This window comes from Pan troglodytes, chromosome 11 (assembly GCF_028858775.2).
Source record: "Pan troglodytes isolate AG18354 chromosome 11, NHGRI_mPanTro3-v2.0_pri, whole genome shotgun sequence".
NCBI lineage: Eukaryota > Metazoa > Chordata > Mammalia > Primates > Hominidae > Pan > Pan troglodytes.
In genome coordinates this window covers 59,044,668-59,070,639 of record NC_072409.2, presented here as the reverse complement: position 1 = coordinate 59,070,639, position 25,972 = coordinate 59,044,668, and the positions used below count along the sequence as shown (strand labels likewise).

The 25,972-nt window shown below is 41.9% G+C and overlaps 2 protein-coding genes and 2 long non-coding RNA genes across 4 annotated transcripts in view; 2 read left to right on the top strand and 2 right to left on the bottom strand.

Annotated features, from left to right (window-relative positions):
* LOC134807734 (uncharacterized) overlaps nucleotides 1-2,991 on the bottom strand; it is a 98,458-nt gene extending 95,467 nt beyond the window's left edge. The window contains exon 1 of the long non-coding RNA XR_010148929.1: nucleotides 1,693-2,991. This is a non-coding gene — a long non-coding RNA (uncharacterized LOC134807734). The remainder of the gene's footprint in view (nucleotides 1-1,692) is intronic.
* Nucleotides 2,179-5,284, top strand: LOC129135945 (uncharacterized). Its single transcript, XR_008537066.2, has 4 exons — nucleotides 2,179-2,259; nucleotides 2,982-3,101; nucleotides 3,194-3,317; nucleotides 5,221-5,284. It is a non-coding gene; the product is annotated as an uncharacterized LOC129135945 (long non-coding RNA).
* A 2,654-nt stretch (nucleotides 5,285-7,938) lies between these two features.
* On the top strand, nucleotides 7,939-15,469 carry TMEM252 (transmembrane protein 252). The gene is made up of 2 exons (XM_001136416.7): nucleotides 7,939-8,285; nucleotides 11,345-15,469. Exons 1-2 carry the CDS (start codon nucleotides 8,008-8,010, stop codon nucleotides 11,577-11,579), a joined length of 513 nt encoding a protein of 170 aa, XP_001136416.1. The 5' UTR covers nucleotides 7,939-8,007; the 3' UTR covers nucleotides 11,580-15,469.
* Nucleotides 15,470-17,776: 2,307 nt separating this feature from the next.
* Nucleotides 17,777-25,972, bottom strand: part of PGM5 (phosphoglucomutase 5) — a 177,546-nt gene continuing 169,350 nt past the window's right edge. Inside the window, exon 11 of the mRNA XM_054658169.2 lies at nucleotides 17,777-19,270. Within this exon, the coding sequence (XP_054514144.1) occupies nucleotides 19,181-19,270 (90 nt within the window). The 3' untranslated portion in view covers nucleotides 17,777-19,180. The remainder of the gene's footprint in view (nucleotides 19,271-25,972) is intronic.

The window sequence follows — 25,972 nt, the reverse complement described above, 5'->3', positions numbered from 1 at the left end:
CAAAATCATAATATTTCTTGACTCCATCAGGGAGCTGAGGTTACAGGGCAAGTGAATAGCTTCAATCTAAGGAAAGACAGGAGCCTCCAATGGAAGCCGGGACACAAGCCCTGGCTCTCCTATGACAGGGCCCAGGTATAAGAGACACAAATGTCATACAAGACCGTAAGAATAATTCAGCTGAAGTTTTTAACTAATTGTTAGATGCCAAATGTGGGCTAATGTGGGAGTACAGAAACAGTAGGAGCTGTAGACACGATGGGGGTTTGCACCCACTTCTGGGCTCTTCTCCAATGGATCTCCACCCAGCTGCTGCAGGAAAGTGTCAAGCCCCAGCTGGACTCTGTTGAACTGCTAGAGTCGGGAGGTGGCAAACCCTCCTTCCCCCAGGGCACAGGTGAAACCCATGTGGCTGGAAAAAGTGAAAAGAAAAAGCCCTCTGTAAGGGAGGATCAGGGAACTATCCTGAGGTCAGATTGTTAGAGGAAACTAATGCTGGAGAAAGAGTAGGTTCACTGAGAAAGCCCCAGTCTCCAACACCAGGATCTTAAGGCCTGCATAAGACTAAGGTGGATCAAGACAACAGAGAAACCCCCTCCCCCTACCACCCAGCTAGCAAGCATCAGGTAATAAGCATAGTCTGCTGCTGAAAAAATAGGCAAGAGTATGAAGACCCACCCCACTCAGGTGCGAGTACTCAGTGAAGGTCTAAAATTGAGGATAGAGGAGGAACATTGAAAAAAACCCTTCAGCAAGCCATCCCTCACCCCAAGCACCAGCTAATACCAGAGGAATTTGAAGCCAGTAGTGCACTGAAGGGAACCATAATAACAACAAAACCCAAACTCAGCCCAAATCTTGACTAGATTTGCTTAACTCCCTACACCGAGAGGTGAGCAATGGCAGAGTTGTGCCCATGTTCAGGCATGGCATATCTACTGTTTATCTCAGTCTCTACTATCCTACACACAGTACCTAGCAGTCAATAAAAAATTACAAGGAAAAAAAAGTAAGAGAAAAAAAGGTCTTGGACCCAGTGGTTTTATGAGGGAGTTCTACTAAATCTTTGAGCAACACATATTTTGCTATCACTTAAGTTATTCAAGAGTATTAAAACTAGGAAGTGGAGAAAAGGGAAACAGAATATTACAGAGAATTTCATAAAGTGGGCACAGAAACTGCTTCCTATTTACAAGTCCCTGCCCATCATGCCAGGTGGTGTCAATGCAGGCAGTCAGATTCTGCCCTGGCTTGAGGCTTCTGCTCTGATCCAAAGTGGCCATGGAAGTGTGGTCTTTTCAGTTTTCCAAGGATCCCCAAAGAAATTAAATTTGTTCTGTCTTATTTGTGGATTAAATTGACCTCCCTCTAGAACAAAATTTATCTTTCTCTTTGGCCAATAGACAGGACCAAATTTCCTCACCACAACTTTATTTACAGAAACAGGCTGCTGCCCCATGAGCCACATTCTGCCAATTAGATTTTTTAAAACATTGCTGGAAAATATGATTTTTCTTGATTACTAAGTTCCACCCTCCCCACCTCCTATAACCCCCAACAAATTTTGCACTTTAGGCAACTGCCCCATAGTTCCACCTAGTCCTGGTCTCCACAGAGTCCCCTGGCCCCGAGACCCACTAGGTTCCACCCAGGGTGAGTGGGGCCTCACGTGCTGCTCTCACATCAGCTTACCTTACTGTGCCATGCACTTTGCGAGAAGCTGTTCTTTGCCAACCAAAAAAAAAGCCTTCATATAAATCTTCTCCTGAGTGGGGGAAGAGGAGGGAGGGTGGACAGTTTCAAAAGCAAAGAAAACAAGAATGGAAAAGAGGAGGAAGTGGCCAGTGCTCAGTGAACCCTCAAGTGTGAAAGGCTAATCCAGAAATCACTCAGTAATCACCACTGTGAAATCAGGCAGGGCTGACATCTCTTGCTACGCATATGCGCCCCTTCCCTACCTCCCACAAAGCCTCACTTCCTAAACCAAAGTGACCTTCTGAAATCTGGCCAGTCTGCCTCAGCTCTTGGCCCCATGTCCCTCCTATGCAACAGCTTCTACACACCATTAGTTTCCTTCCAAAGTCCCCACTGACTTCTCATTCACAGCAATACTCTTCCTGTTTTCGAAACAAGGGTATTGGCCCATGTGCCTGGTAAACAGAAACTAGAGTGCATAGGGCTGTGAGAAGTTCTAAGGCATTTGTGTATTGCACCGGAGACTGAAAGAAGGGTGAGGTTTTGGGGGCTCTGATGTGCAAGGTAAGGCACTCAGTGTTCAGAACAATCCTCATGGATCTGTCATGCTCAAAGGAACAGTGTTGAAAGAGTGATTATGGTTTAAGATAATTTGGCTGTCAACCAAATAACATGTTGTTGCTTACTGCTATGTCAGACACTTCTGCTGATTGGTGAATTTTTTTTAAAATTTATTTTTATTTTTTTATTTTTCGAGATGGATTCTCTCTCAGTCACCCAGGCTAGAGTGCAGTAGTGCGATCTTGGCTCACTGCAAGCTCTGCCTCCCGGGTTCAAGCCATTCTCCTGCCTCAGCCTGCTGAGTAGCTGGGACTACAGGCGCCCACCACCACGCCCGGCTAATGTTTTTTCTATTTTTAGTAGAGATGGGGTTTCACCATGTTAGCCAGGGTGGTCTCTATCTCCTGACCTCGTGATCTGCCCATCTCGGCCTCCCAAAGTGCTGGGATTACAGGCATGAGCCACCGCATCCGGCCTGATGGGTGAATTTTTAAGAGGAAGAATAATAAGCAAATAGACTAGTTTAAAAGCAAGGTATCATTTCCTTGGTGGATCTCTTGAGAAGGAGATGGAAACAGTGATGGGGGACTTTGGCTTGGCCTCCACTGAGTCCCAGAACTTTTCTCTCTAGAGGTGTGAACCATACCCCTCCAGCGTATCCATTTTCCCATCAGTTTCATACTGTCTGTGAACTTTGGTGAATCATCAGTCTCTCTCTTCTGCAGTGTTGCCACCTTTAAATGGCCCCTTACTCTCATAATCAGTGCTGAGTAGTGGCAAGGGGGAGAAAATGGAAAAGTTGGCATGGGAGAGAAGGCAGATCCAGAAGATAGGATACAGCTCAGGTAAAGGGCCAAAGGTCTCCTGAAATGACTCTTCAAGGCAACTTCTTAGTGTTTGACTGCCTCTTTGTTACATTCTTTTTATTTTGCCCCAGCCCTGAGAATGTGGCCTGATTTTCTCTTCTGTTATTACAACTGCTCTTCTGCTTGAGTTTCTTCTACACCTTCAAGATGGCTGAAGAACAAGATGCTTTCTCTCCATGTCTATGCTGTTTCACTGTGAGTAAAGCAAGTGTACATCTGCTTTCATTTCTTTTTTTCAAAAATGTTATTACTACTAGTGAGTGTGGGGAAAGAGGGCATACTGCAACATAAATAGGAGGGAAACTGCAAGTAATAAAAATTGTTTAAAATTACAAGTAATTGGTTTTAGTTATTCTTGGTCATTTTTGAGGCACAAAAGGGGAATAATGCTTATATAGCAGTGATCCATGTGGTTTAGAACTGAAGCAGAAAGAAGACATTCATGCAACCAACAATCATATGAAAAAAGCTCAACATCACTGATGATTAGAGAAATGCAAATCAAAACCACAATGAGATACTATCTAACACCAGTCAGAATGGCTATTGTTAAAAGTCAAAAATAACAGATACTGGCAAGGTTGTGGAGAAAAAGGAATGCTTATACACTGTTGGTGGGAGTGTAAATTAGTTCAGCCATTACGGAAGACAGTATGGTGATTCCTCAAAGACCTGAAGACAGAAATGCCATTCAGTCCAGCAATCCCATTACTGGATATATACCCAAGGGACTATAAATCATTCTATCATAAAGACACATGCACACATATGTTCTTTGCAGTACTATTCACAATAGCAAAGACATGGGATCAACCTAAATGCCCATCAATAATAGGCTGGATAAAGAAAATGTGGTACATATACACCATGGAATACTATGGAGCCATAAGAAAGAACAAGATCATGTCCTTTGCACGGATATGGGTGGAGCTGGAGGCCATTATCATCAAACTAACACAGGAACAGAAAACGTATTTACTGCATGTTCCCATTTATAGTGGGAGCTAAATGATCAAAACACATGGACACAAAGAAGGGACCAACAGACACTGGGTCCTATTGGAGAGTAGAGGGTGGGAGGAGGGAGAGGATCAGGAAAAATAATCAATGGGTACTAGGCTTAATACCTGGGTGATGAAATAATCTGGTTTGAAATAACAAACCCCCACGACACAAGTTTACCTATATAACGAACCTGCACATGTACCTCTGAACTTAAAAGGTTAAAGAGTGGGCACATACCCCTGATATAGATATAGCTTAATATATAATCTCCATATATATATGGCTACACTCATAGCACATATTACAAAGCACATAAAAAGTAAAGATCAAATATTTTCAGAAAAAAAGAAAGTATGCACAACAATGACAACCTTCATAACTTCATAATAACACATGATAACTTAGCATCTTTTGCTTACAGTATGATGTTGATTTTGTGTTATTACTGTAAAGTACACTGGTGGCTTATATTTGCAGACTAGAACTGTCTCAAGATGCTATGATGCTCAATTATGTTAACCAGTTTATAATCAATTAACCTAAGCTTGATGATGGCAACTGAATTTCCAGGTATACAAATAAATTTGAGGGTGAAGCATAGTTCCTAAAAACGATGCTGATCTCTGTTTTTATCTGCGGCATTGTATATTATTTGACAATGCGAGGGAACACCCTATCTTTTCAACCTAATTTTTGTTATAATTAAAATTACCATTTTAAGCATTGGTAATTTCTTACCAGCGAGTAAAGTTTTAATTATTCATAATAAAATTTTATGATGGGCAAAAAGAGGAACTGAAGCAGAGTCACAGTTAAAAAAATTATAATTATTTAGTAATGTATATTTAATAATAAACATAAACATACAAAATAACCTCAACTTCACCAGTATTTCTCTTTCTTTTGCCTTTTAAATTTGTTTGTTTTTATTTGTACAGATTTAGGAGGTATTTCAGGTACAGTTTTATTACACAGATAGACTGTGTGGTGTTCATTAGTATTTCTTAGTCATTTTGAAGGAGAAATATGGTTCCCTGTGATACTTCATATTTCCATATTGATTTTTTTTCCTTTTCTTGTCTCCTTCCCACAGATGCTGCAAATATTCCCAGCCTTTTCCCCTTGATGCCCAAAATAAATTCCTCAAATACCCTGAGCCCAGGAACTATTCTTAATTTCACATAAATTTTATGTAAAGGGACTAAGTCCTTCCATCCCCCTGCCACTTCCTGGATTTTGCTCTTCCATACCTAATTTCTCACCAAAAACATACCACCACCACCACCACCACAACAACACTGCTGTGGAATAACAGGAGCCTCCTCAAAGGGCACTGGAGGGGAAGGAACTGTCTGGCAAACTATAAGGCAATGGTTCTAGTGTACTTTATTGGCATGGAGGAGGAAAAAGTATAGAGAAACTTATTTACTCATGTGTTGATGTGATCACAAGAATGAGGCCTGACCTGTCATAATCCGCAGTCTAATTTCTGCCTCCATTTTTGTCTAAAACAGAGAAGCCCAACTGTCTGATGGGCAGTTCCGATTGAGAGTACTCTTCCTCCATCACCTGATTCTTAACATTATCCTGGGGCTTTACCATCTACCTGTTCCTGGGACCCAACTCCTAGTGCAGACCTTTCAGCTGGGGGTCCTGGGTCTTCCACAGATTTTTGGAATTGTAACAGCAATGATAATAACAATATTGGTGATGGTGATTATAGATAACCTTCACAGGGCACTCTCTGTGCCAGGTACTATGATAAATACTTAACATTGATTGTCTCTTCTGATTTTCAAAGTTCTAAGAGAATTTTTTTAGTTATCTACTGCTATCTAAAAAATGGCCACAAAACTTAGCATATTTTTAAAATATACTTTTTAAAAACTTTTGACCTCTTTTATTTGTTAAAATAGTCACATCCATATACATGAAATGATTTGATCATAATGCATTCATTGATTATGGCTCTTGCCATCTTGTGGCATCCAGGACCCTGGCTGAAACGTTTTATCTCACAGTTTCTGTGGGTCAGGAATCCGAGTATGACTTACCTAGGTCCTCTACTTCAGGGTCACTGAGTCAAGGTGACGCTTGGGAGCAGAGTCATCTCAAGGCTCAGTGGGATGAGGATTTGATTGCAAGCTCACGTGGTCATTGACAGGGTGCAGTTCCTCATGGGCTGACGGACTAAGGGCCTCAGTTCTTCAGTGACTGTTGGCCAGAACCTGCCCTCAATTCCTTGCCTCATGGGCCTCTCCAATATGGCAGCTTCCTTCTTCAAAGGGCGCAAGCCAAGAGGGCAATAGAGAGAGTCTGCTAGAAAGATGAAAACCACAATCTTGTGTAGCCTCCATGGAAGAAACTTCCGATCACCGTTACCATATTCTGTTGATTAGAATGAAGTCACTAGGTCCAGCCTACACTCAGGGGAGAGGATTACTTACACAAGGACATGAATATCAGGAGGTGGGATCCTTAGGGATCATCTTAGAAATATTCCATCTCACAGTTTGGGGAAGGAGGGAATAAGAGCTGTTTTAAGATTACAAAGACACTATCAAGACTAGAAGATCAAGGTACTTCAAGGTCGAAATTGAAGCTAAGAAAGGTAAAGGCTAAGGGTTGGAATGGAGAAGTGCCTTATATAGTTTTTGATCCATAGTGTGTACCTCTCTAATATCCATGTCTCCCAGCCCTAACATGAAGGTAGAGCTAAGGAGATGGTGGGTGTGAGACTAAAGGTTATATGAGGGATTATTAGGGCATGCCACAAAAAACTGCTTCTCTCATTGGGAAAGTAAATGGAAAATAATGGTAATGGAGTAGTGGAGTGGAACAGCAGCAAAGAGGAACTGAAGATAAGCTATCTTGAGTAAAAGCAACCCAGGGTTCCTATGGGAAGGAGACTTTTGGCAGAGACATGCCACATTATCAAATAAAAAAGGGCAGAGCCAGGGCATAAAGCACGTCTGAAATAAGCTATCCACAATCAAAGACAGTCAAGCTAAAGAAAACAAATTCCAGCCAGGAAACAGAAGGCTGGTTCCGGAAAGATTTTTTGAGGCAATGCTACATAGAGCAGAGGTGTGGAGGAGAGGACAGGGAACATTTTTAGCAGCATCCTCTAAAACGAATTCTATTTCATATGTACTTTATGAAAGGGGGAAAGATTGCAGGAATTACAGGCCCAAAATCCCCCCAAATTCCCGAGGCTCTGTCTATTATAGTCCTTTTCTCCAGCACTCTCCTTCCCCTCCCACTCAGGCTCTTCATCTTGTCAACAGAGCAGGAATCACGGAGTTCACACTCTGAACTTTTGTCTTGGAATTATGCCAGTATCATAGTGTGGGGGCAATAAGTGGGGATTCATTGAGGGAGGCAAGACAAACATGTTAACAGCCTTGAAGAAATGCCTTTTTAGTACAGAAAAAGGGAGAAGGAATCAGGAAGGGATTTCTTACCAAACCTCCAAGAAGATCGTTCTTTAAAGAGTGCTAACTTCTCCAGCTTTTAGTGGGGAATTGCCCTCCATGGGGATTAAGAGACCAGCGCCTTTTAATCAAAGGAGGGCTGTACGTTCAAATAACTGGGAACAGCTGAGTGTCCCACCCAACTCTGAAGAACAAAACAGCTACACGAAGCCACTCCTGCCTGCAGTATACAATGCTATGTTTTTTGGCTAATTCTCCAAGGATATTACACTTACTTTCAATGGTTAATGAATAGCTTCTAAGTGCCTGTTTCATTTAATTGTCCAAAGGCCAGTGGGTCCCAGAGCATATAAAGCTGCAAGCTGGCTAATGAGCTCATTCTCTTGGAGCAAGCAGGGAAGCAGAGGAGCAGCAGGGTCAGGGTGCTGGGTTCCTAAGGTGCAAGGATGCAGAACAGAACTGGCCTCATTCTCTGTGCTCTTGCCCTCCTGATGGGTTTCCTGATGGTCTGCCTGGGGGCCTTCTTCATTTCCTGGGACTCCATATTCGACTGTCAGGGGAGCCTGATTGCGGCCTATTTGCTTCTGCCTCTGGGGTTTGTGATCCTTCTGAGTGGAATTTTCTGGAGCAACTATCGCCAGGTGACTGAAAGCAAAGGAGTGTTGAGGCACATGCTCCGACAACACCTTGCTCATGGGGCCCTGCCCGTGGCCACAGTAGACAGGTACGTGCTGACAGGCAGAGGGACCAAGAAGGGCTGAGATGGGCTGAGTTGTGTAAGATCTGAGTAATTTCTGATCCTACTATGGAGCGACTTACATGTCCCATGGGCTGTCTGTCTAGAACCAAAGCTTTATTTTCAGGGAATTACTCCGGGGTTGTTATTAGGAAGAGTGGCGCCATCTTTGGGGAAAACCATGACGTAGGGGCAACTCATCTCAGAGAAACCCTACCACCACCCCCAGTGAAAACCCACCTAAGCCAATTTAGAAACCCAGGCTCTTTTGTTATATCATGGCAGCTGTCATTAATTAGTGGCAGGTGATGGTTAGTTACTTCCCATAACCTGGCTATAAGGTTCTAAGGAAAGCAAGTCCCAGACCAAATTCTGCCACACAACAAATGAAGAAGCAGGCATAAAATGAGTCCTGGAATCTCTGTGAGCTCAGAGAAGTCCCAGTTTACTGTCCTTTTAGGTGTTGTGATCTCACCTTGCATAAAACATTCCTTCAGGGGAAGGTGATAATATTCTAGAGGCAAGATTCATTCTTTCTCGCCATCTCATATATTAGGATAGTTAGCATCAAAAAACAAAACCAAACAGCTAGTGTTGGTGAGGATGTCAATAAATTGGAACCCTGTGCATTGCTGGTGGGAATGTTAAAATGGTGCAACCACTGTGGAAAACAGTGTGGAGATTTCTCTATACATTAAATATTGAATTACTGTTTGATCCGGCAATTCTACATTCTGAGTTTATACACAAAGGAACTGAAAGCAGGGATTCAAATGGATGTTTGTACACCAATGCTTGTAGCAACATTTATTCATAATAGCCCAAAGGTGGAGACAGCCCAAATGTCCATCAACAGGTGAGTAGATAAACAAAATGTGGTATATACATGCAATGGAATATTAGCCTTAAAAAGGAAGGAAATCCTGGCACATGCCACCACTTGGATGAAGTTGAAAACATTATGCTAAGTGAAACAAGTCAGTTACAAAGGGCAAATATTGTATGATTCCACTTACATGAGTACTTAGCGTAGTCAAATTCACAGACACAGAAAGTAGAACAGTGGTCCCAGGGGCTGGTGGAAGGAGAGACTGGGGACCTATTGTTTAATGAGTAGAGAGTTTTAAGGTGATGGTTGTAGAGCAATATGAGTGTATTTAGTGCCACTGAGCTATACACTTAAAAACAGTAAATTTTATGTCATATATATTTTACCACAAGAAAAAAAAGATTCGGTTAATCTTATAGTCAGTATCAGGCAACAAGAAACCTCCTAATTCTTGGCTAGCCACAGGACCATTTAGGGATAACACCCTAGGCATCATTCTCAAGATACAGGCTACAAGACTATAATTATTTTGCCCTCTTCGTGCAAGAGTAGAAAGTATCTAAAATATTTTAGCTACTCCATGTATCTTGAATATAAGTAATCTTACCCATGAGCATCCACTTTTGGCATCCTTTATGCTAATTAATAAGATAATAATTATGAAAACCAAAACTTATTTCCAATGTTATACTAACCAGCAGAGTTTCTGGGTTTGATTAAAAATTAAGAGAAATGAAGTGATTGTAGAAGATGCCTCTAGAGTGATGATTTCTTTTTGTATAAATGTTAGAGGACTACCTCTAGAGTGTGAATTTCTGATAAATGTAACTGATTGCCTTTAGGATATAGCTTAAATTGACTAACACTGCATAATATTACAGTATACTGAAATGCTTGAAAGTAAATTATGGACATCGTAACACCCCCATTTTACTGCCTCTTCTCGCTGCATGTAATAAGATGCTCATCCCACGCAGAATGGCTGGCAAGTCAGCCTGGGAAGTCACATTTCTCCAAAGCATTTGCACTCAAAATGGATACCCAGGTTGAGATATCAAAGCAAATGGGTCTCCGATGATGGAATTCAGGGGACTGGGAATATGGATGGCAGTTGAAGGAGGGTGGGGTTGGGAGAGGTAGCTGGGATTTGGGGCAGGCAGCAGTCATCCTGGAACCTTTCACATCACTCCAGGGAACATCTCACCTTTCTGTGTAAAATGCCTTTACACATGTGCCCCATGACTCAGCCTTGGCTATTCTGAGTGAAGGCTGAGATTTATGCCTTACAGTAGACAGCTTCTTCAGCTACTGGCTTTGGGCCTGGTAACATTTGGAATGGAGTTGTGGCTACAAATGGCAGTCCCTGTTCTGTTGTGGTTACACACCATAAACACTCCCTGTAGGCACTGGAAGGATCACTCTATAAATACACAACTCAGCCAAGCTCACCGGTCTCTCTTCCTCCCCTCTCCCCCTCCCCCAAATTCATTCATGATGGAGAAGCCAGGAGGATTTAGCAATTAGAAATGCCGGGCAAGATGACCAATGAGTACATCAGCCCCCGAACAAATGGCTGCTTTAGCCTACTGGCATAGAAAGGGCTACAACTGAAATCTGTGTAAAGTTGTCAGTTGATATCATTTGAGAAATGAATATGTTTGTATATTTTCTTTGAAACTAGCTACTGAGTCTCAAGAGGGTGTTAGGATAGAGACATGGCATCTGGTATAGTTCAGGGATCAGCACAGAGTTGGTTTTCATTCATTATTTTGTTGGCTGTGATGATCAGAGAAAGTGAGTGCAATTGAGGGGATGATGCCATGCGAGAAAGGGAGCAAGGATGTGGATGGACTAAGTACTCGGTAGAGAGAAGTTCCCTATCCAAAGCCCCCACCTCCTCTAATATTGACAAGGATCTCCCACTGAATGGCCCTGTTTTCATGAGTGAATGAGCAATAGAGAAGGAATAGCTTGGCATAACCCACTGGGAAAAAATGTGACTAGAGGCAGGCATCCTGTGGCTGATAAAAAGGTTCTTTTGGAAGAGCAGCACATTTTTAAAAAGCTGGTGATGCCAGGAAGAAGTACATCTGTTTCAAAAATCCATGTTTCTTAACAGTTTAGCTTCGCACAATTTGAGCTGAGAGAGGCAGCCGTCTGCCTCTTTGGCATTAATGCCTAAATAACGCACGCATGTTTATGCTGTTTTGTCCCCTAGGCCAGACTTTTACCCTCCAGCTTATGAAGAGAGCCTTGAGGTGGAAAAGCAGAGCTGTCCTGCAGAGAGAGAGGCCTCTGGCATTCCTCCACCTCTATATACAGAGACGGGCCTGGAATTCCAGGATGGAAATGACTCCCACCCAGAGGCCCCACCATCTTATAGAGAGTCCATAGCCGGCCTGGTGGTGACAGCAATCTCAGAGGACGCCCAGAGGCGAGGCCAAGAGTGCTGAGGCAGAGAAAGCTCTCCAGCACTCATGATGCCACCACTGTGGGGAGCAGCTACTGATAATAAAGGCAAACGAGGGACTGTGGGAGGAAAAGCCACACCAGGGACCCCACAGGAGAGCTTGGGGAAGGGATGACAGCCCTGAATTCCAGACATAACTGGCCATGCCAGGGCAGGGCAGGCCAGGGGCCCTGGAAGGGTTTAGCCAACACCAAGCAGACATTTCAGAGGATTCACACTAATCTTAACCCCGGCTGGCCTTGGGTCCCCAAAGGTGTCACTCTGAGAGCTCTGCTTACAGAGATTCTTTCTGCTGTCACTCAATTTCCCTCCCATCACCTCAACTCCAGCCAGGGAGGAATAGATGCTGGTTGTCAGGACAGCCACATGCCTTCCTGTTCTATATCACCTAGTAATCTCAAAGTGAAGGTTTGTTGTTTAATTTATTGATTGTTCAGCCTTTTGTTTTGTTAGCTTGTTTCCTAGTTACCTCCAGCTGACCATACTACCAGAGTGAGGCAGTACTTCACATCCTGGGAGATATGCCCTCGGAACCCATGAATGTTATTTTGTATTATTTTATTTTCATGATATGTATTTTTTCTATGTAAAAGGAAAATGACTGTAATATTTGCCTTCAAGATGGTTCAAACACAAAATATTAAATGAGCTGTTTCTTAAAAGAGGTCCTTAAACAAATAGACATGATAAGATTGCTTATAGACCCAAATGGAATAGACAGAATACTTAATTCATAATACATGGAATTCCGGGGTGTAGGGTGGAATTTGTACTGGCCATAGATGGTATTAATATACCACTTGATATAAATCTTATGAAGGTTAAAAATATTTGTATGTAATTCAAAGAATCCCCATATAAATCTCTAGAATTTGAAAGATAAGAAACTCTAATGATGTACATTCATCATTAACAGGAAATTTCTTGTGTCTCAAGATACAGATCTTGACTTTTAGACTTAGGACATTCATTTTTAAATCCGATGGTTTCTCCTCAACTTTATTATATTTTATTGTTTTTTTAAATACAAGAGGACAAGTCTGGTTGCAGGATGGTAGACAGAGATGCAGCCTGATGCTTTTGAACTTGGGCCAAGAATCTTCATCTCTCCGGGCCTCAGTTTTCTCCTCTATTAAGTGAGGCATTCATGCTGGCTTCACAGTTGTGGAATGCCTGTTATATGGCAGGCTCTGTGCCATGAGCTTTCCATGCGTGTTAGCCCTCATTCCATCTTTAAGAGACAGGCATTATGATTATTCCCATTTTACATATGCATAAAACTGACATTGTGAGAAGTTAAGAAACTTTTCCAATAACACAATGACTTCTAGGAGGGTGAAGAACGGTTCCTAGAGGAACATGGGAGGACTGACTGACTTCACACTTTTGAGCTAGGTAGCCCTGTCTAACTTCTCTCCTTCTAGGAGACAGTTTGGATTTCTCTCTCCCTTCAGAAAATGGGCTGTAACAGAAAATGGAGCCCCAGGGTTGCTGCAATATCTTAAAGCCCTTGGAGAAGTGGCAGAGATTGCTTTAGGGTTAATCGGCTTCTTTTAAAATACGTAAAATGTCCTCCAGGTTTTCTGCCTAGAAACTGGTCCCTCGCCTCATAGCAGAGTTTCCCCCTGATCATTATATTGATGATGAAGAATGATTCCCAATGGAGATAGCCCTTGGTGAATGGGCACAGGAAGGGCTTTAGACAGTTGATGAGAAGGATGTACATCTTTCAAAGAGGAAGAGGGTGGTCCAGATGGGATGGAGCCTCCTCTGTGGCCTCATCTTCTCCATCATTGCTGAGTGCATAGATTAAGTATATCCTGAAAAATTTATAAGAAGCTTCATAAAAGGAAATCCTTGTCCATGAAGCATGAATTTGGGAATCTGTTATTTGAATCCTTGGCATTGAGGGCATAAAGATATGAAGGTCACTCATGGTTGTCCAATAAGGAAGTGATCATTTATTAGTAATGTAATTTATTATTCCTCTTGTCATCTCTTTCTATCTCTCTACTAAGACAGTTATCCTGAAATTCTCCCTGGTGGTCTGAGCACATTTACTGACTTGAACAAGGACCATCATTGGTCTTTTGTCCAGAATTTGCATTTGTAATAGATAGTTTTTCCAACTACTGGTAGTCAAGTGAAACAAATGTTGATTTTGGTTTACATAAGAAATAGTTTTAATCTCTTTACCGCAATAAATTTTGTACTTAAATTTCTCTTTTGCCATTTTTTTTTGCATCAGAAAAAAAATCAATAAAAGACCATAAGTCAAAGTATTATTCTCTGGTTAAACTAACACAGTGTCAGAATGAGTTGATCTTTCTGCAAACCCAAACATTATTGAACTCTAACTGCTGATTTGGAAAATAACTTGGGTGTGTCTTTTTGAAAATAAAATACCAGTAGTTATTTGTTCATTTTTTTAACATTTCATGTAAGGCAGAAATAATATCTTGGCAATGTGAATCAGAGCAGTTTCCAGTGACTGCATATGTACTCTGAATCATGTGTCAAGAACAAGGGTAGGACACAAAGCAAATTCTACATTCGAGAGACCCAGCAATTAAAATCCACTGGACAAATCAGACAAAAATATCCGATTGTGGTTCATAATAATAATATAGTACTCATCCCCTAGAGGATTCACTCAAGATAAATAGATACTGCCTCTGCTCTTCCTTCTGAAGCTTATAAAATTAACGGTCAAGGATTGGAAACAGCAATTCCATGAATGACAGGGAGAGCACATGCAGCATAAGAAAGTGAAAAGAGAAAAATCCCCACTACAAAGAGTCTTTGCTCATTCTCTTCTCTCACCTGTGGATGGTAGGTTCATATGTCAATGGGGAAGGGAAGTTCTCAGGGTTGAAGGCCCTCCAGTATTGTAATCTCATAATGTCCCTTTGAGCAGAAAGTTTGAGTAGGCCTTACCACCACTCCAGAAGGTGAGGATAAGGTCAGTTATCCTCAATTATAGATTAAGTTATACTGTGTCTTTTGCATATCTGAGATGTACTGTGTTCATTTTCGACCCTCCATGCAAAATCTTACCAGTGCTTTTACTGACACTCCTGTCTATCATTTAAGATTCTATTTAAATATACTGTCTTTGGTGAGGCATTGCTCTAGCTCACCTACATTGTAGGGCACATATTAGGTGCAGATAGGCATGGAAAGATGATAAAGACATGGACTTATAATCTATATCTTCTCCAAATTCTACAAGGTTCCATGACAACCTAGGCTGACTCACATACCAAGTGGGCTGTCAACTGCATGAGCTATTTCTTCTAGTAAGGACTCCAGCTGGTTGGAGTGGAACAGGCATTCTGCTAAGCTCTGCTGCTTCGGATAATCTCTTGCTGTTTGTAACTGTCAAAGGGCCAAAGGCTGATTTACTGGCAGTTACGTTATTTCCAAAGGCACACCGTTTCTCAGACCCTTCTACACTCAGGGATGAGAAGCTCCTTAAGACATGTGTCTGGGATTTCAGTGTCCACATGTTTTGAGAGTATCCAGTGCATGATCCAGCAATGGAATGGAGTCACAGAGTTATGTCATTACCAGCTCCTGCAGGTGCTTCTCAAATTCCCTACACCCATCTGAACGTCAAAGTAAATCCCATGCCTTACACTGATCCATGAGACCGTGCATCAAGCTTCGACTTCCTGTGCAGAAAGCCTGCATGCCACGTGCAAGCCCTTCCACCTATAACGTCATGCAACACGATTTGTCCCGCAAATACTGCGGATGTATGCTGCACTTAGATCAGTAAAAGTTGACAAACGATCTCATTTTAATAATGACTGCCTATCCATTTTCAAGGACATTGAATAAACTCAAGATTCCTGGGTGACACAAAACAAATTTTTGTTCTGGGGGACTGGCTGACACCTGGAAGGATATTTAGCGTGTTTGGTTTCCTGCTACTGCCACTAAATGCCTCTCTGGCAAATACACACACATTTCCAAATACCCGCCCTGGTTGAAAACCAGCATGTGATGTATAGTGTTGCTTGCCATTTTTCTGCAGACACGTGCTGTAATGAGTGAACCCCTCTGTAACAGCAGATCACCAGAGTTGCCCTGGAAGTTGCCACACTCTATCCATAGTTTCCTCTGATTGACTCTTGCAGTTCCCATGAAATTTGGGGCCTTTAAAGTCATTTCCTGTCTTTTTTTTTTTTTTTTGAGATGGAGTCTCACATTGTCACCTTGGCTGGAGTGCAATGGCATGATCTCGGCTCACTGCCGTCTCCCGAGTTCACACAATTCTTCTGCCTCAGCCTCCTGAGTAGCTGGGATTACAGGCACACACCACCACACTCAGTTAATTTTTTGTATTTTTAGTAGAGACAGAGTTTCACTATGTTGGCCAGACTGGTCTCAAACTCCTGACCTCGTGATCCGCCCGCCTCGGCCTCCCAAAGTGATGGGATTACAGGCACGAGCCACTGCGCCCGGTCAAGTCATTTACTCTCAAAGATCAGTGGCTACAGTGGCTACAGCTTTTTTTTTTTTTTTTTTTTTTTTTTTTTTTTTTAATAGAGTCTTGCTGTTGCCCATGCTGGAGTGCACACTGCTCCATTTTGGCTCACGGCAACCTCCACCTCCTAAGTTCAAGCTATTTGCCTGCCTCAGCCTCCTGGGTACCTGGGATTACAAGCATGCACCACCACATCTGGCTAATTTTTGTATTTTTGGTAGAGACAATGTTTCACTATGTTGGCCAGGCTGGTCTCAAACTCCTGACCTCAAGTGATCCACCCACCTGGGCCTTCCAAATTGCTGGGATAACAGGTGTAAGCCACTACGCCCAGCCTAAAGCTTCATCTTTAAGAACATAAAGAACATCATATGGGGAACAGTGACTTCCTGCCTCTCTCCTCTCCCGAGAATTAGGCAAGAGGATGTACACATATAGTTCGGCAAGAGAAGTTTGGATTTCAAGTAAGGCAGAAATAATATCTTTGCAATGTGAATCAGAGCAGGTTCCAGAGAATGACTGTGTCCTAGACCCACCAAAAGACCTTCCCTTGACAACATAGCTGAAAAAACTCTGTCAAAATAGGCAGCTATGTAGCTGCTTCTTCCAGTGGCTGGGCCCAAGGCTTTGCTCTGCCTGACATTCACAACCCTGTGCCTGCTTCAACCCCATGCATCCAAGCCAACTCCTCAGGAGACCCCAAACAAGTCTCCTCTCCAGCCATCCTAACCCTCATCTCCTAGTCTGTCTTCTGACTTCACTCATCCTTGATGAAATTCTATAAATGCTTACAAATCCCAAGCAACTCTACTCTTGTGGAAACCACTCTTGTGCCACCGTCTCTGAGTCTATTGCCCCTCTCTGTGTAGTCCCACAGCACATTATTTGTGTCTCTCATAACATTTTTGTCTAACTGATTATTTGTGTATGTTTGTCATAGCCTCCTACTCCCAAATTATAAACTTATAAGATCAGGAATAATGTTTTATCCATTTCTTTGCCCCATCTAAAACAGAACTCTGCCTAGAGGAGTTGCTCAACCAATGTTCACAGAATGAATGAATGAACACATAGATGGATGAATGGATGGAATGATGGCTAAATATATATTTGGGCTACTGTCCACGCATGACTCCATATCAAAATAAAGAAATATAATTTTTATGTAAGGACTAATTTACATTTGAACTTACAAGTTAGAGATCATTAAAAGTTCAGCAACTTGAGAAAATAAATATTTTCTTACCTAGAGCTGATACACCTAAGAATACATCTGAGCGTCCCAACCAAGACATCCGTGATTAATGAACACATGGATGGCTAGCATAGATGTCCACTCTTGAGACAAGAACCTGAGAACCAAAGCTATGACATGAATTTGATTCCATTGGTGATCAATCTTGAAATGGTTTTGTTTTAGAATCTCAGCTCAAAGCCACCTTCCTATTATTTTGAAATGAAGACAGTTACAGTGGAGGTCTAGATGCCATTTCAGTTTCTGCTGACTCCCAAAGGCAGTTTTGAGTAACTTACCTTTTCTGTTCCATTTAATACATGTCTCTTGCCATAATAGTGAAAAACAGCCCTTGCAGATTTTCTGAAAGGCAGATTTATCAGGATAGGTGACCAGTACTGGAGTTTCTCAACTGGTGAGACAAACAAATAAGTAAAAACCCACAATCCTTGGATAAGGTTGAAATTAGGAATTTCTTTTTTATTGGCCACTAAATGTCCTAGCAAGTTTCTGACAGAAGCACAGACAGAAAATGGAAACAAATACCTTACTGGGAATGTTTCCTTGCTTGCACTAACCTTGACTACAGCAATAACGCATTGCTTAACAGTCAAAGTGCACCAGGTCATTTCCGCAAATGGCAGGGTGAGTGACTGTGCCGTTCCCAAGGAAGCAAAACAGACACAAACAGGTCCCACGCGCTGGGTGTCCTGGCTGAGTACAGAGGAGGCTGCTAGACCAGCAGTACCCTTTTCCCAAGTGAGGAAAGCCAGCTGTGACACTCTGCTTGCCGGCAGGGGTCCCCACCCTCCCCTCCACCATCTGGCCCATAGCTGTACCACCAATTACATTTTCTTCCAGCTTCCACTTCATTTCCTACTTTTACAGCATTTCATCCTCTCCTTTTGCAGCCTTTACAAATAAGATCAGAAATGTGTCCAAACAAGTGCATTAAGATAGGCCCCTATTGGCCAAGTCAAAGAGCTCTCACACATGGTGGTCTTTTTGCCTTCTCAAGAGGAACTTGTATAAACCCATGTACCAACATACTTGATGTAATCAAGGAAGGATCCCCCCAAATTTTAAGCATTTAATTGTAGAGTCTTGTCAAGAAACTTCTTCCCAACTTTACAACTGAATGGCTGAATTTGAAAGAAGGTATCCAGCTTAATAGCTAAAATAATATTATTTACAAAATAAGAGAGGAAAACACCTATTGATATATTCTGTTGGAAGTGCACCATTGTGATTTGTAGAAAGCTTTAGAAGATGTGAGAGAAGGTGGTACAGGGATGTTGGGGATGGGATGGGGGAGGCAGGGCCATCAGGTGGGTGGCAGGAGTGAGGTGGGCTGTTGGGAGTTCTATAATAAAACCTTCCCCCATTGTAGACCTGACCTAGGATGAAAAGATAAACCCTCCTCCATGCTGGGAGTGTCTCCTTCTGCCTGCCCAGGGGCACCTGGGACTTAGGGTCAGTTTCATTCTGGCACTGTTCTCTCTTGTGATTTTAGAACATTTTCTCACTTGGCAAAAGTGATGCACAAATGTTGTGATTAACAGCTGCCTAGCCCAGTTGTTGTCAAAAGGGGAGGTTCCTTTGTGTGATAAAATGTAGATACCAAATTATAGTGCAGCTTTAACAGACAACTAAAGGCCCTGCTGCATTTGGAGGAATAGGACAAAACCAAAACCAAATGGATTTTTTTTCTTTTCCCACCCACCCTCTATCCCCCAAAAGCAAAATATCTTTTGTTTTTCCAAAGTCATAAGAGGCACAAACAGGTAGCAAGAAGGCATCAGTGAAGCATCTCCCGCTGAGCACTCTCTTTGGCCCTGGTGAGTGATCTTTCCTCTATTCAGGTGATGACAGTGGGTCCCCTCCGGCCAGTTCTCTCATGAATCTGGGATATTTTCAGTGCGATGGCTATGAGAGGGCTCAGCACTGCCTGCAAAAGGAAAAGGAAAGTCTGTGAACAACTCAAGTCAGTTACATTTTGGGGCATTCTGATGGATTTCTACCATAAGCATCTGGACTCAGATTCCAATTCACTGTTTACAGGCAGTCTTCATGAGCAGGACATTTGCTTCCTCCTCCACCAATGGTAGTTGGAATGGGCAGGGCAGGAGAGTACGGGGAGAAGGTGATCTCCAAAGTCTTAACCAGCTTCAAAAGAAATTTATCTATAATAGGAAAATGTACAACCCAACTACCAAACATGAGAGCACTGTATTAAGACAGCATTGTGAATTAAGGGAGTTCAGAAAAACTCCAGTCTTCTGCTGCTACACCCTCATCCTCACCACACACACACACACACACACACACACACACACGAGAATAAAAGCTCATTCTTCATCCTAGGGCCATGGATTTAAAGAACCCACAATCCTGATGTTTCTGAAATGACAGACCAATTCATTGGCCAATGTTGCAGAAATAACTGATCATGCCTTCCCATCACATAACACTGGGCTTATGAGGCACCTCAGTGGGTTTCCTGGAGGAGGTGGGCATGCTTTAGAAGCCTAAGGAATAGGTTCTTGGGAAGGTGAAGGACATGAGAAGGAGGAAGACTCATTTCTTTCTTATTGTTTCATGGGATTGAGGCATTGTTTTCCGAGGTGTGGAGCATGCAACACTCACAATGATTTTCAGTGGTGCATGGATATGGTATTGCTAATAAAACAGTGAGAAAATCAGTCTATTTTCCATTCTTCAATCCTTCTGATTTCATCAAGGAGAAACTCTGTTTGCTGCCAATCTTTAACAATTTAACCAAGATAGTGCATGCCTCAGGAGTTACCCAGCTAGAATGTAATGTCACTGAATGTTTTTATTGAATTCATGTTCATGATGTGCTTATATTTATCAAGTGGTATTGTTTTTTCCATGTAGAGTACTTTTATAATAAATAAGTAGATTGAGGTAAAAACAAAGTGAGTCAATTTAAAGACAAATATTGGCCACGCGTGGTGGCTCATGCCTGTAATCCCAATATTTTGGAAGGCTGAGGCAGAGGATCACTTGAGCCAGGAGTTTAATACCAGCCTGAACAACATAGACCGCATCTCTACAAAAAATAAAAATTAGCTGAGTGCAGTGGTGTGTGCCTATAGTCCTAGCTACTTGGTAGGCTGAGATGGGAGGATGGCTTGAGCCCAGAAGTTCAAGGTTACAGTGAACTAGGATTGCATAACTGCATTCCAACCTGGGTGACAAAGTGAGACCCTGCCTGTCTCTAAAAAGAAAAAATAAAAATAAAATAAAAAATAAAGACACCTACTAATACAGAGATACTGATAGAAAAGAAGTTTGGGTAATATTAGGATAATGGAAGAAACAAAAATTCTGTAATTCAGGAAAAGAAGGCTTGCACTTTGGGAGGGGGAGAGGAATTCAGTTCCTTGTGGGCCCTAACCTATTCCCATGCATAAAGGGAGTGCACACATTCCAATCCACACAACAGGAACACAAGGAAATGCACAAGGTACAAGACATCACAAGCAATCCATTGTGTCCTGAGTGGCATGTAGATACAGAAGAATCCTGAGAGATGTGAGCCAGTCTTGTTGGGAGGGACCTAAATGCTAGAGTGAGGTGTAAGGTTTTAATTCATTAGGCAAGGGGAGGCATTGAAGTGTTTTGGGCTGAAAGGTGACATCAGAGCTGTGCTTTGGAAATACTGATCTGGCAGCAATTTATGGTTACATGTATTAAATTATCTTACTCTATGAAGATGGCTAGATGGACAAGCTCACATAGACTCCTGGAAGCTGGAAGAAAAATGAAAATCTAGAACACAAGAAAGTGGCACTTTCCTCTGGTTCCGTGTTGATCATCTTGATTCGTAAAAACAGAAGGGATTCTTTTCCTCTTAATAACCCTGTTGGTGCCCAGAAACATTTTACACTGGCACATTTTGCCAGGACATATCCCATGTGATGCCAAGATAGAGGGATCTCTATTCTTTAGGAGCAAAGTGTCCATTTTGTACAGAAATTCAATTATTAGTTTTTGCTCCTCTTCCTGTCTTCTCTTCCCTCTTTCCTGCTCCCCCTTTTTGGTTATGTAATTCTTCATTAACACCTATCAAAGAAGTTAAACTCAGACAGAAAAAGAGAGTGAAGTTAAACTCAATCACTTTAGCTGAGGTTTTAGAGGGTGAATAAAGATAAACATATACTATCCTATTATTTTAAGAAAATGCAATGAAAATGAATTGGAAACTTACGGAACTAAAGGATTAAAACATATTCAGTTTTACATCATTGTAAATTTCAAGATTTTTTGACTCCACATCTTTAAGTGGTGGTACCTATTGGCAAAAGGGTAGGGAAGCAAGTTTTAACAAATACTGTAAACACCAGAGAAGTTCTCTTTTCTGATCTCCACTTAACTCTACAAACTAACGCGTGCTTTCCACTTCTTCAGTAAAACATCCTGACTCACGTCCGTAGCTCACTAGATGTCCGTGGCCAAAAGATCACTTTCTAATATGCTCACCTACTTCTACCTTCAGCAGTTGAGTTCTGTGTTTATCAGGAGTCAGTTAAGTTTGTTCCCAATATGTTAATGCCTATTGTACTAATTATTGAGACTATGCAATTTAATTATATGTAAACCAATGAAACGTGAATGCAAATAAGAAGACTTTTTTTCTGTGAAAATTAAGTTGAGTGTTTTGGAAAGAACAGATAATGGTGATTAGCTAATCCTGTCAAATTAGATGTGGGTGAGATACTACAAAATATTAGGGAGAAATTTTAAAATTATAGAAGAATTATTTTTTCAGGTTGCTTCACAATTGTCCTTAAGTTCCCGCTGTAATATAAAGGAATCAAAGACAGATATTATAGATGATGAATTATGAGTCGGAATCTTTTGAAGAAAGAGGATCACAATGGCAAACAGTATGCTCATATTAAAGAAAAGGTCTTGGGCCAAAATCAAAATACTGGCAAATGCATGTACATTTATATGTTTTATGATACAAATGTAATAGGATATCTATGTGTATAGTGGACCTACTTAACTCTGTTTCTGGATTCATCAACCAAGCACTTGTCCCTTCTTCTGTTCATGTCAGAGAAGAGGGCTTCCGTGGTACTTATGCAAGCTGAAGGGAAGAAAATGCCACATGAGGAAACTCCTAAATATGAGGACTCCCATCCTGAGCCAAGAGCCTGGGCTAATCCGGCACAGATGCCATGGAGTCATCTGCCTTCCGGGAAATATGAGTGTTTGGGAAGAAGACCACCTCACTGATGTTCAGTCTTTTCAGCCATTTTCCAGGAACCACAGAACTTCTTTAGATTTTGTATGACCCCAGGAAGGCCTGGGAAGAAGTCCCTAAAAATACCCAAGATTGAATTTTTTTGCCAGCTTTCTGGAAAGGAAACTTCAAGTTAAGCTCCTTTTTTTTCTTTCTTTCTTTTTTTTTTTTTGAGAAGGAGTCTCACTCTGTCGCCCAGGCTGGAGTGCAGTGGCGCGATCTTGGCTCACTGCAAGCTCCGCCTCTCGGGTTCACGCCATTCTCCTGTCTCAGCCTCCTGAGTAGCTGGGACTACAGGTGCCTGCCACCATGCTCGGATAATTTTTTGTATTTTTAGTAGAGATGAGGTTTCACCATGTTAGCCAGGACGGTCTCGATCTCCTGACCTCGTGATCTGCCCGCCTCGGCCTCCCAAAGTGCTGGGATAATAGGCGTGAGCCACCACGCCTGGCAAGCTCCCATTTTTAAGGCTAATAAACTAATATATTTTTTCTTCCCTGAGTGTATAAATTAAACAGTCATGTATCACTTAATGATGGGGATACATTCTGAGAAATGCATCGTTAGGCAATTTCATCCTTGTGCAAACATTATAGAGTGTACTTACACAAACCTAGATGGTATATATCTTTTTATTTATATATTGTTTTTCATATGGGAAACCAAATGTCCCAGCACCATCACTAAATATCAATCATTTCCCCTAGTTGATTCACAACATCAATATCAAGTGCCATGTATCAGGTTTCTATACATGCTCCATTCCAATCCTATGGGGCCACCATGGAATATGTGGTCTGTTGTTGACAGAGATATCACTACGCCGTGCATGACGGTATATATGTGCTAGAATGAGTGGCCACATCATGAGGGCAGAAACTTTGTCTTATTCAGGGCTAAGGAAGGTATCTACTGCTTAGGAGATACTCAATACATCTTTGTGGAGTAAATGAATGATATATTTGATGAAAAGATGATGAGGCAAATAGAGACTCCTGTGGGCATTCCTGGAGGACATTGTGTGCATGTGGGAGGGTAAACAGTGCCGGGTTTTTACTCATGTTTTTCTTTAGAAATCACTCCTCTGATACACGTAAGCCCCAAACTCTTCTCTCATGTCATCGACCATGCCTCATGGTGGGTGGGAGTTAATTTTCCTGAGGCAATTGGAGAGGCAGTTGGAATGAGGAGCAAAAAGAGGGGTTATGAACTGTGGATGTGAGTTTTCTAACATGGAGCTGGAAGCACAGAATTTCAAAAGCAGAGAGGAATGTGGATTGGTGTCATTTGATTTCTTCATGGCACAGATGAAGACACTAAAGCCCAGTGCGACACAGGATTGACCCACGGTCACACATCTGTTTGGTGGCTGAGCTGGGATAAGAACATAGAGTGGCCTCCTCTACTGCATTTTCCATCATACAGTTCTGCATATAAGATCTGAGAGTGACAAGGATAAAGAGAGAAAGACAAAATGCACTGAATGGGGAGGAGCAGGGAAATCATGGGATTGCAACCCTATTGGACCAGATGAGTCCCACATCAGATGAGGAGTTGGGTAGGACTGACCAGTCTTCCTCCCTGACCAAAACCAGGCAGACAGTGGGAGAAGAGGTGTTCTCAGTTATGTGGGTTATGTGAATGTCCTGGAAACTCCAAAATAACCCTTTGTGAATAAAGGAAATAAATTAATGGAGACTTTAATCAATTATGTTAGAGTATAGCATTGTTTTTTCTAATTCCAGTGTTTTTTAGAGTGCCTAACATATTTCTTCTACAGTCAACAGTAGGAAGCAGTGAACGCTTATCTTGCTCCAAACCAAGCAGGCCTTGCATCCTTTCAAGATGGCATCTTCTGCCACCTTGCAGGGTTTTCTGGATGTTTGCTGTCCATTAATGTAGACAGGCTACAGGGGGTATTGGATCCTCTCTCTATTTAAAGTTTTGACACTATGTTTATCATGAATTTTTTGGACATTGATTTTGATTTTTTTAAAATTGCACTACGATATTTATCTTGATTACTGAGTATTTTGGCATCCACACCCACTTAAATTTTGCACCCAGTTAACCTCACATTAATCCTAACCCACATAAATCCTAGATTAGGTTTTAACTTGTCCATACTCCCTGGAAAGACAGAGTTTCTCTTTTTACTTTCTCTCCCATCTTCTCTTTTGCTTTATGTCATTGTTATAATCCACTTTCATGTAAATTAGATCCATTAAAAAAAAAACAACCCTAACAAACTGAACTTCTTACTCTGGGACAAGCAATAGACAGGAAGGATGTAAATGATCTGAATGTCACAAGACTCAAAGTAAATAGTTAACTGATTTTTCGGAGGAAAACAATACCCTAACCAGAATCATAATCACTTATCAAGCAAGATTTGTCAGAATCTGTGGAGGGAACCTAGTGCTGGGCTGGTCTCTATGAGGAATGTGCATTTGTACAGTCGGGGAAGGATTGGAGCCACGGGTGGAGAGTGAATAGGTGTGGTGATGATAATTACCATAGTTCATCTTTCGGGGCAGGCAATACAAACCAGAAATGCAGGTAGGTCATCCAACAACAGAAAACACTGACATTCTGGCATCCATAAAATAGAGATTTATAACAAATGCTACTTTCTCCTGATCCCTAGGATCAACTAACAACACTCCCACTTTGTTTAAAACCTGCTAAACCTGAATGCCAGGCTTTCTCTCCAGATTTCATGCAAACATTCATTTTTAGTCAATATGCTTTTGCATAGTCTAAGGGAGTGGTTCTTGAACTTGAACATGCACCAGTATCCCCTGGTGGGTCTGTTAAAGTGGAGACTGCAGCACCCCTCATCCTGAGTGTCTGATTCAAGGGGTCTGGGTTGGGGCCCAAGAACTGACATTTCCAACAGCTTCCCAGGATGCTGTTGGTCCAGGAGCCACACTCTGAGGACCACTGCTCTAAGGTACTCTAATTATTGTGCCTGTCAAATGCTTTGCTCCAGCTCAAACCCAGGCTGCATTGTTTGCATCACATGATCCCACTCCCTGGCTGCAGCTGATTGGACCAGAAGTGGCTGTCTGACCTACAGGCAGCCAATAGAGAGGCTGGCTAGCAACCTACAATAGAGCCTGGGGCAAAAACTTCACCTAGCCTAGCAGATTATTTGCCTCGGGGATTTGAACTGTAAGTAATGAAAGAATGGACAGTTAGTAGTGGGAACTAAATCACGAGGTTATAATTAATTAACCATGAGGGCATAAGACTCCATGGTAATCCTGGATTATGAGAAAGCAGAGACTCTGAGAAAGGTGACAAAAAATTATAAGAAAGCAGGGTGAAACCAGGAGAAGAATTAAAGAGAGCAGAAGGAAATAATAAAGGAGT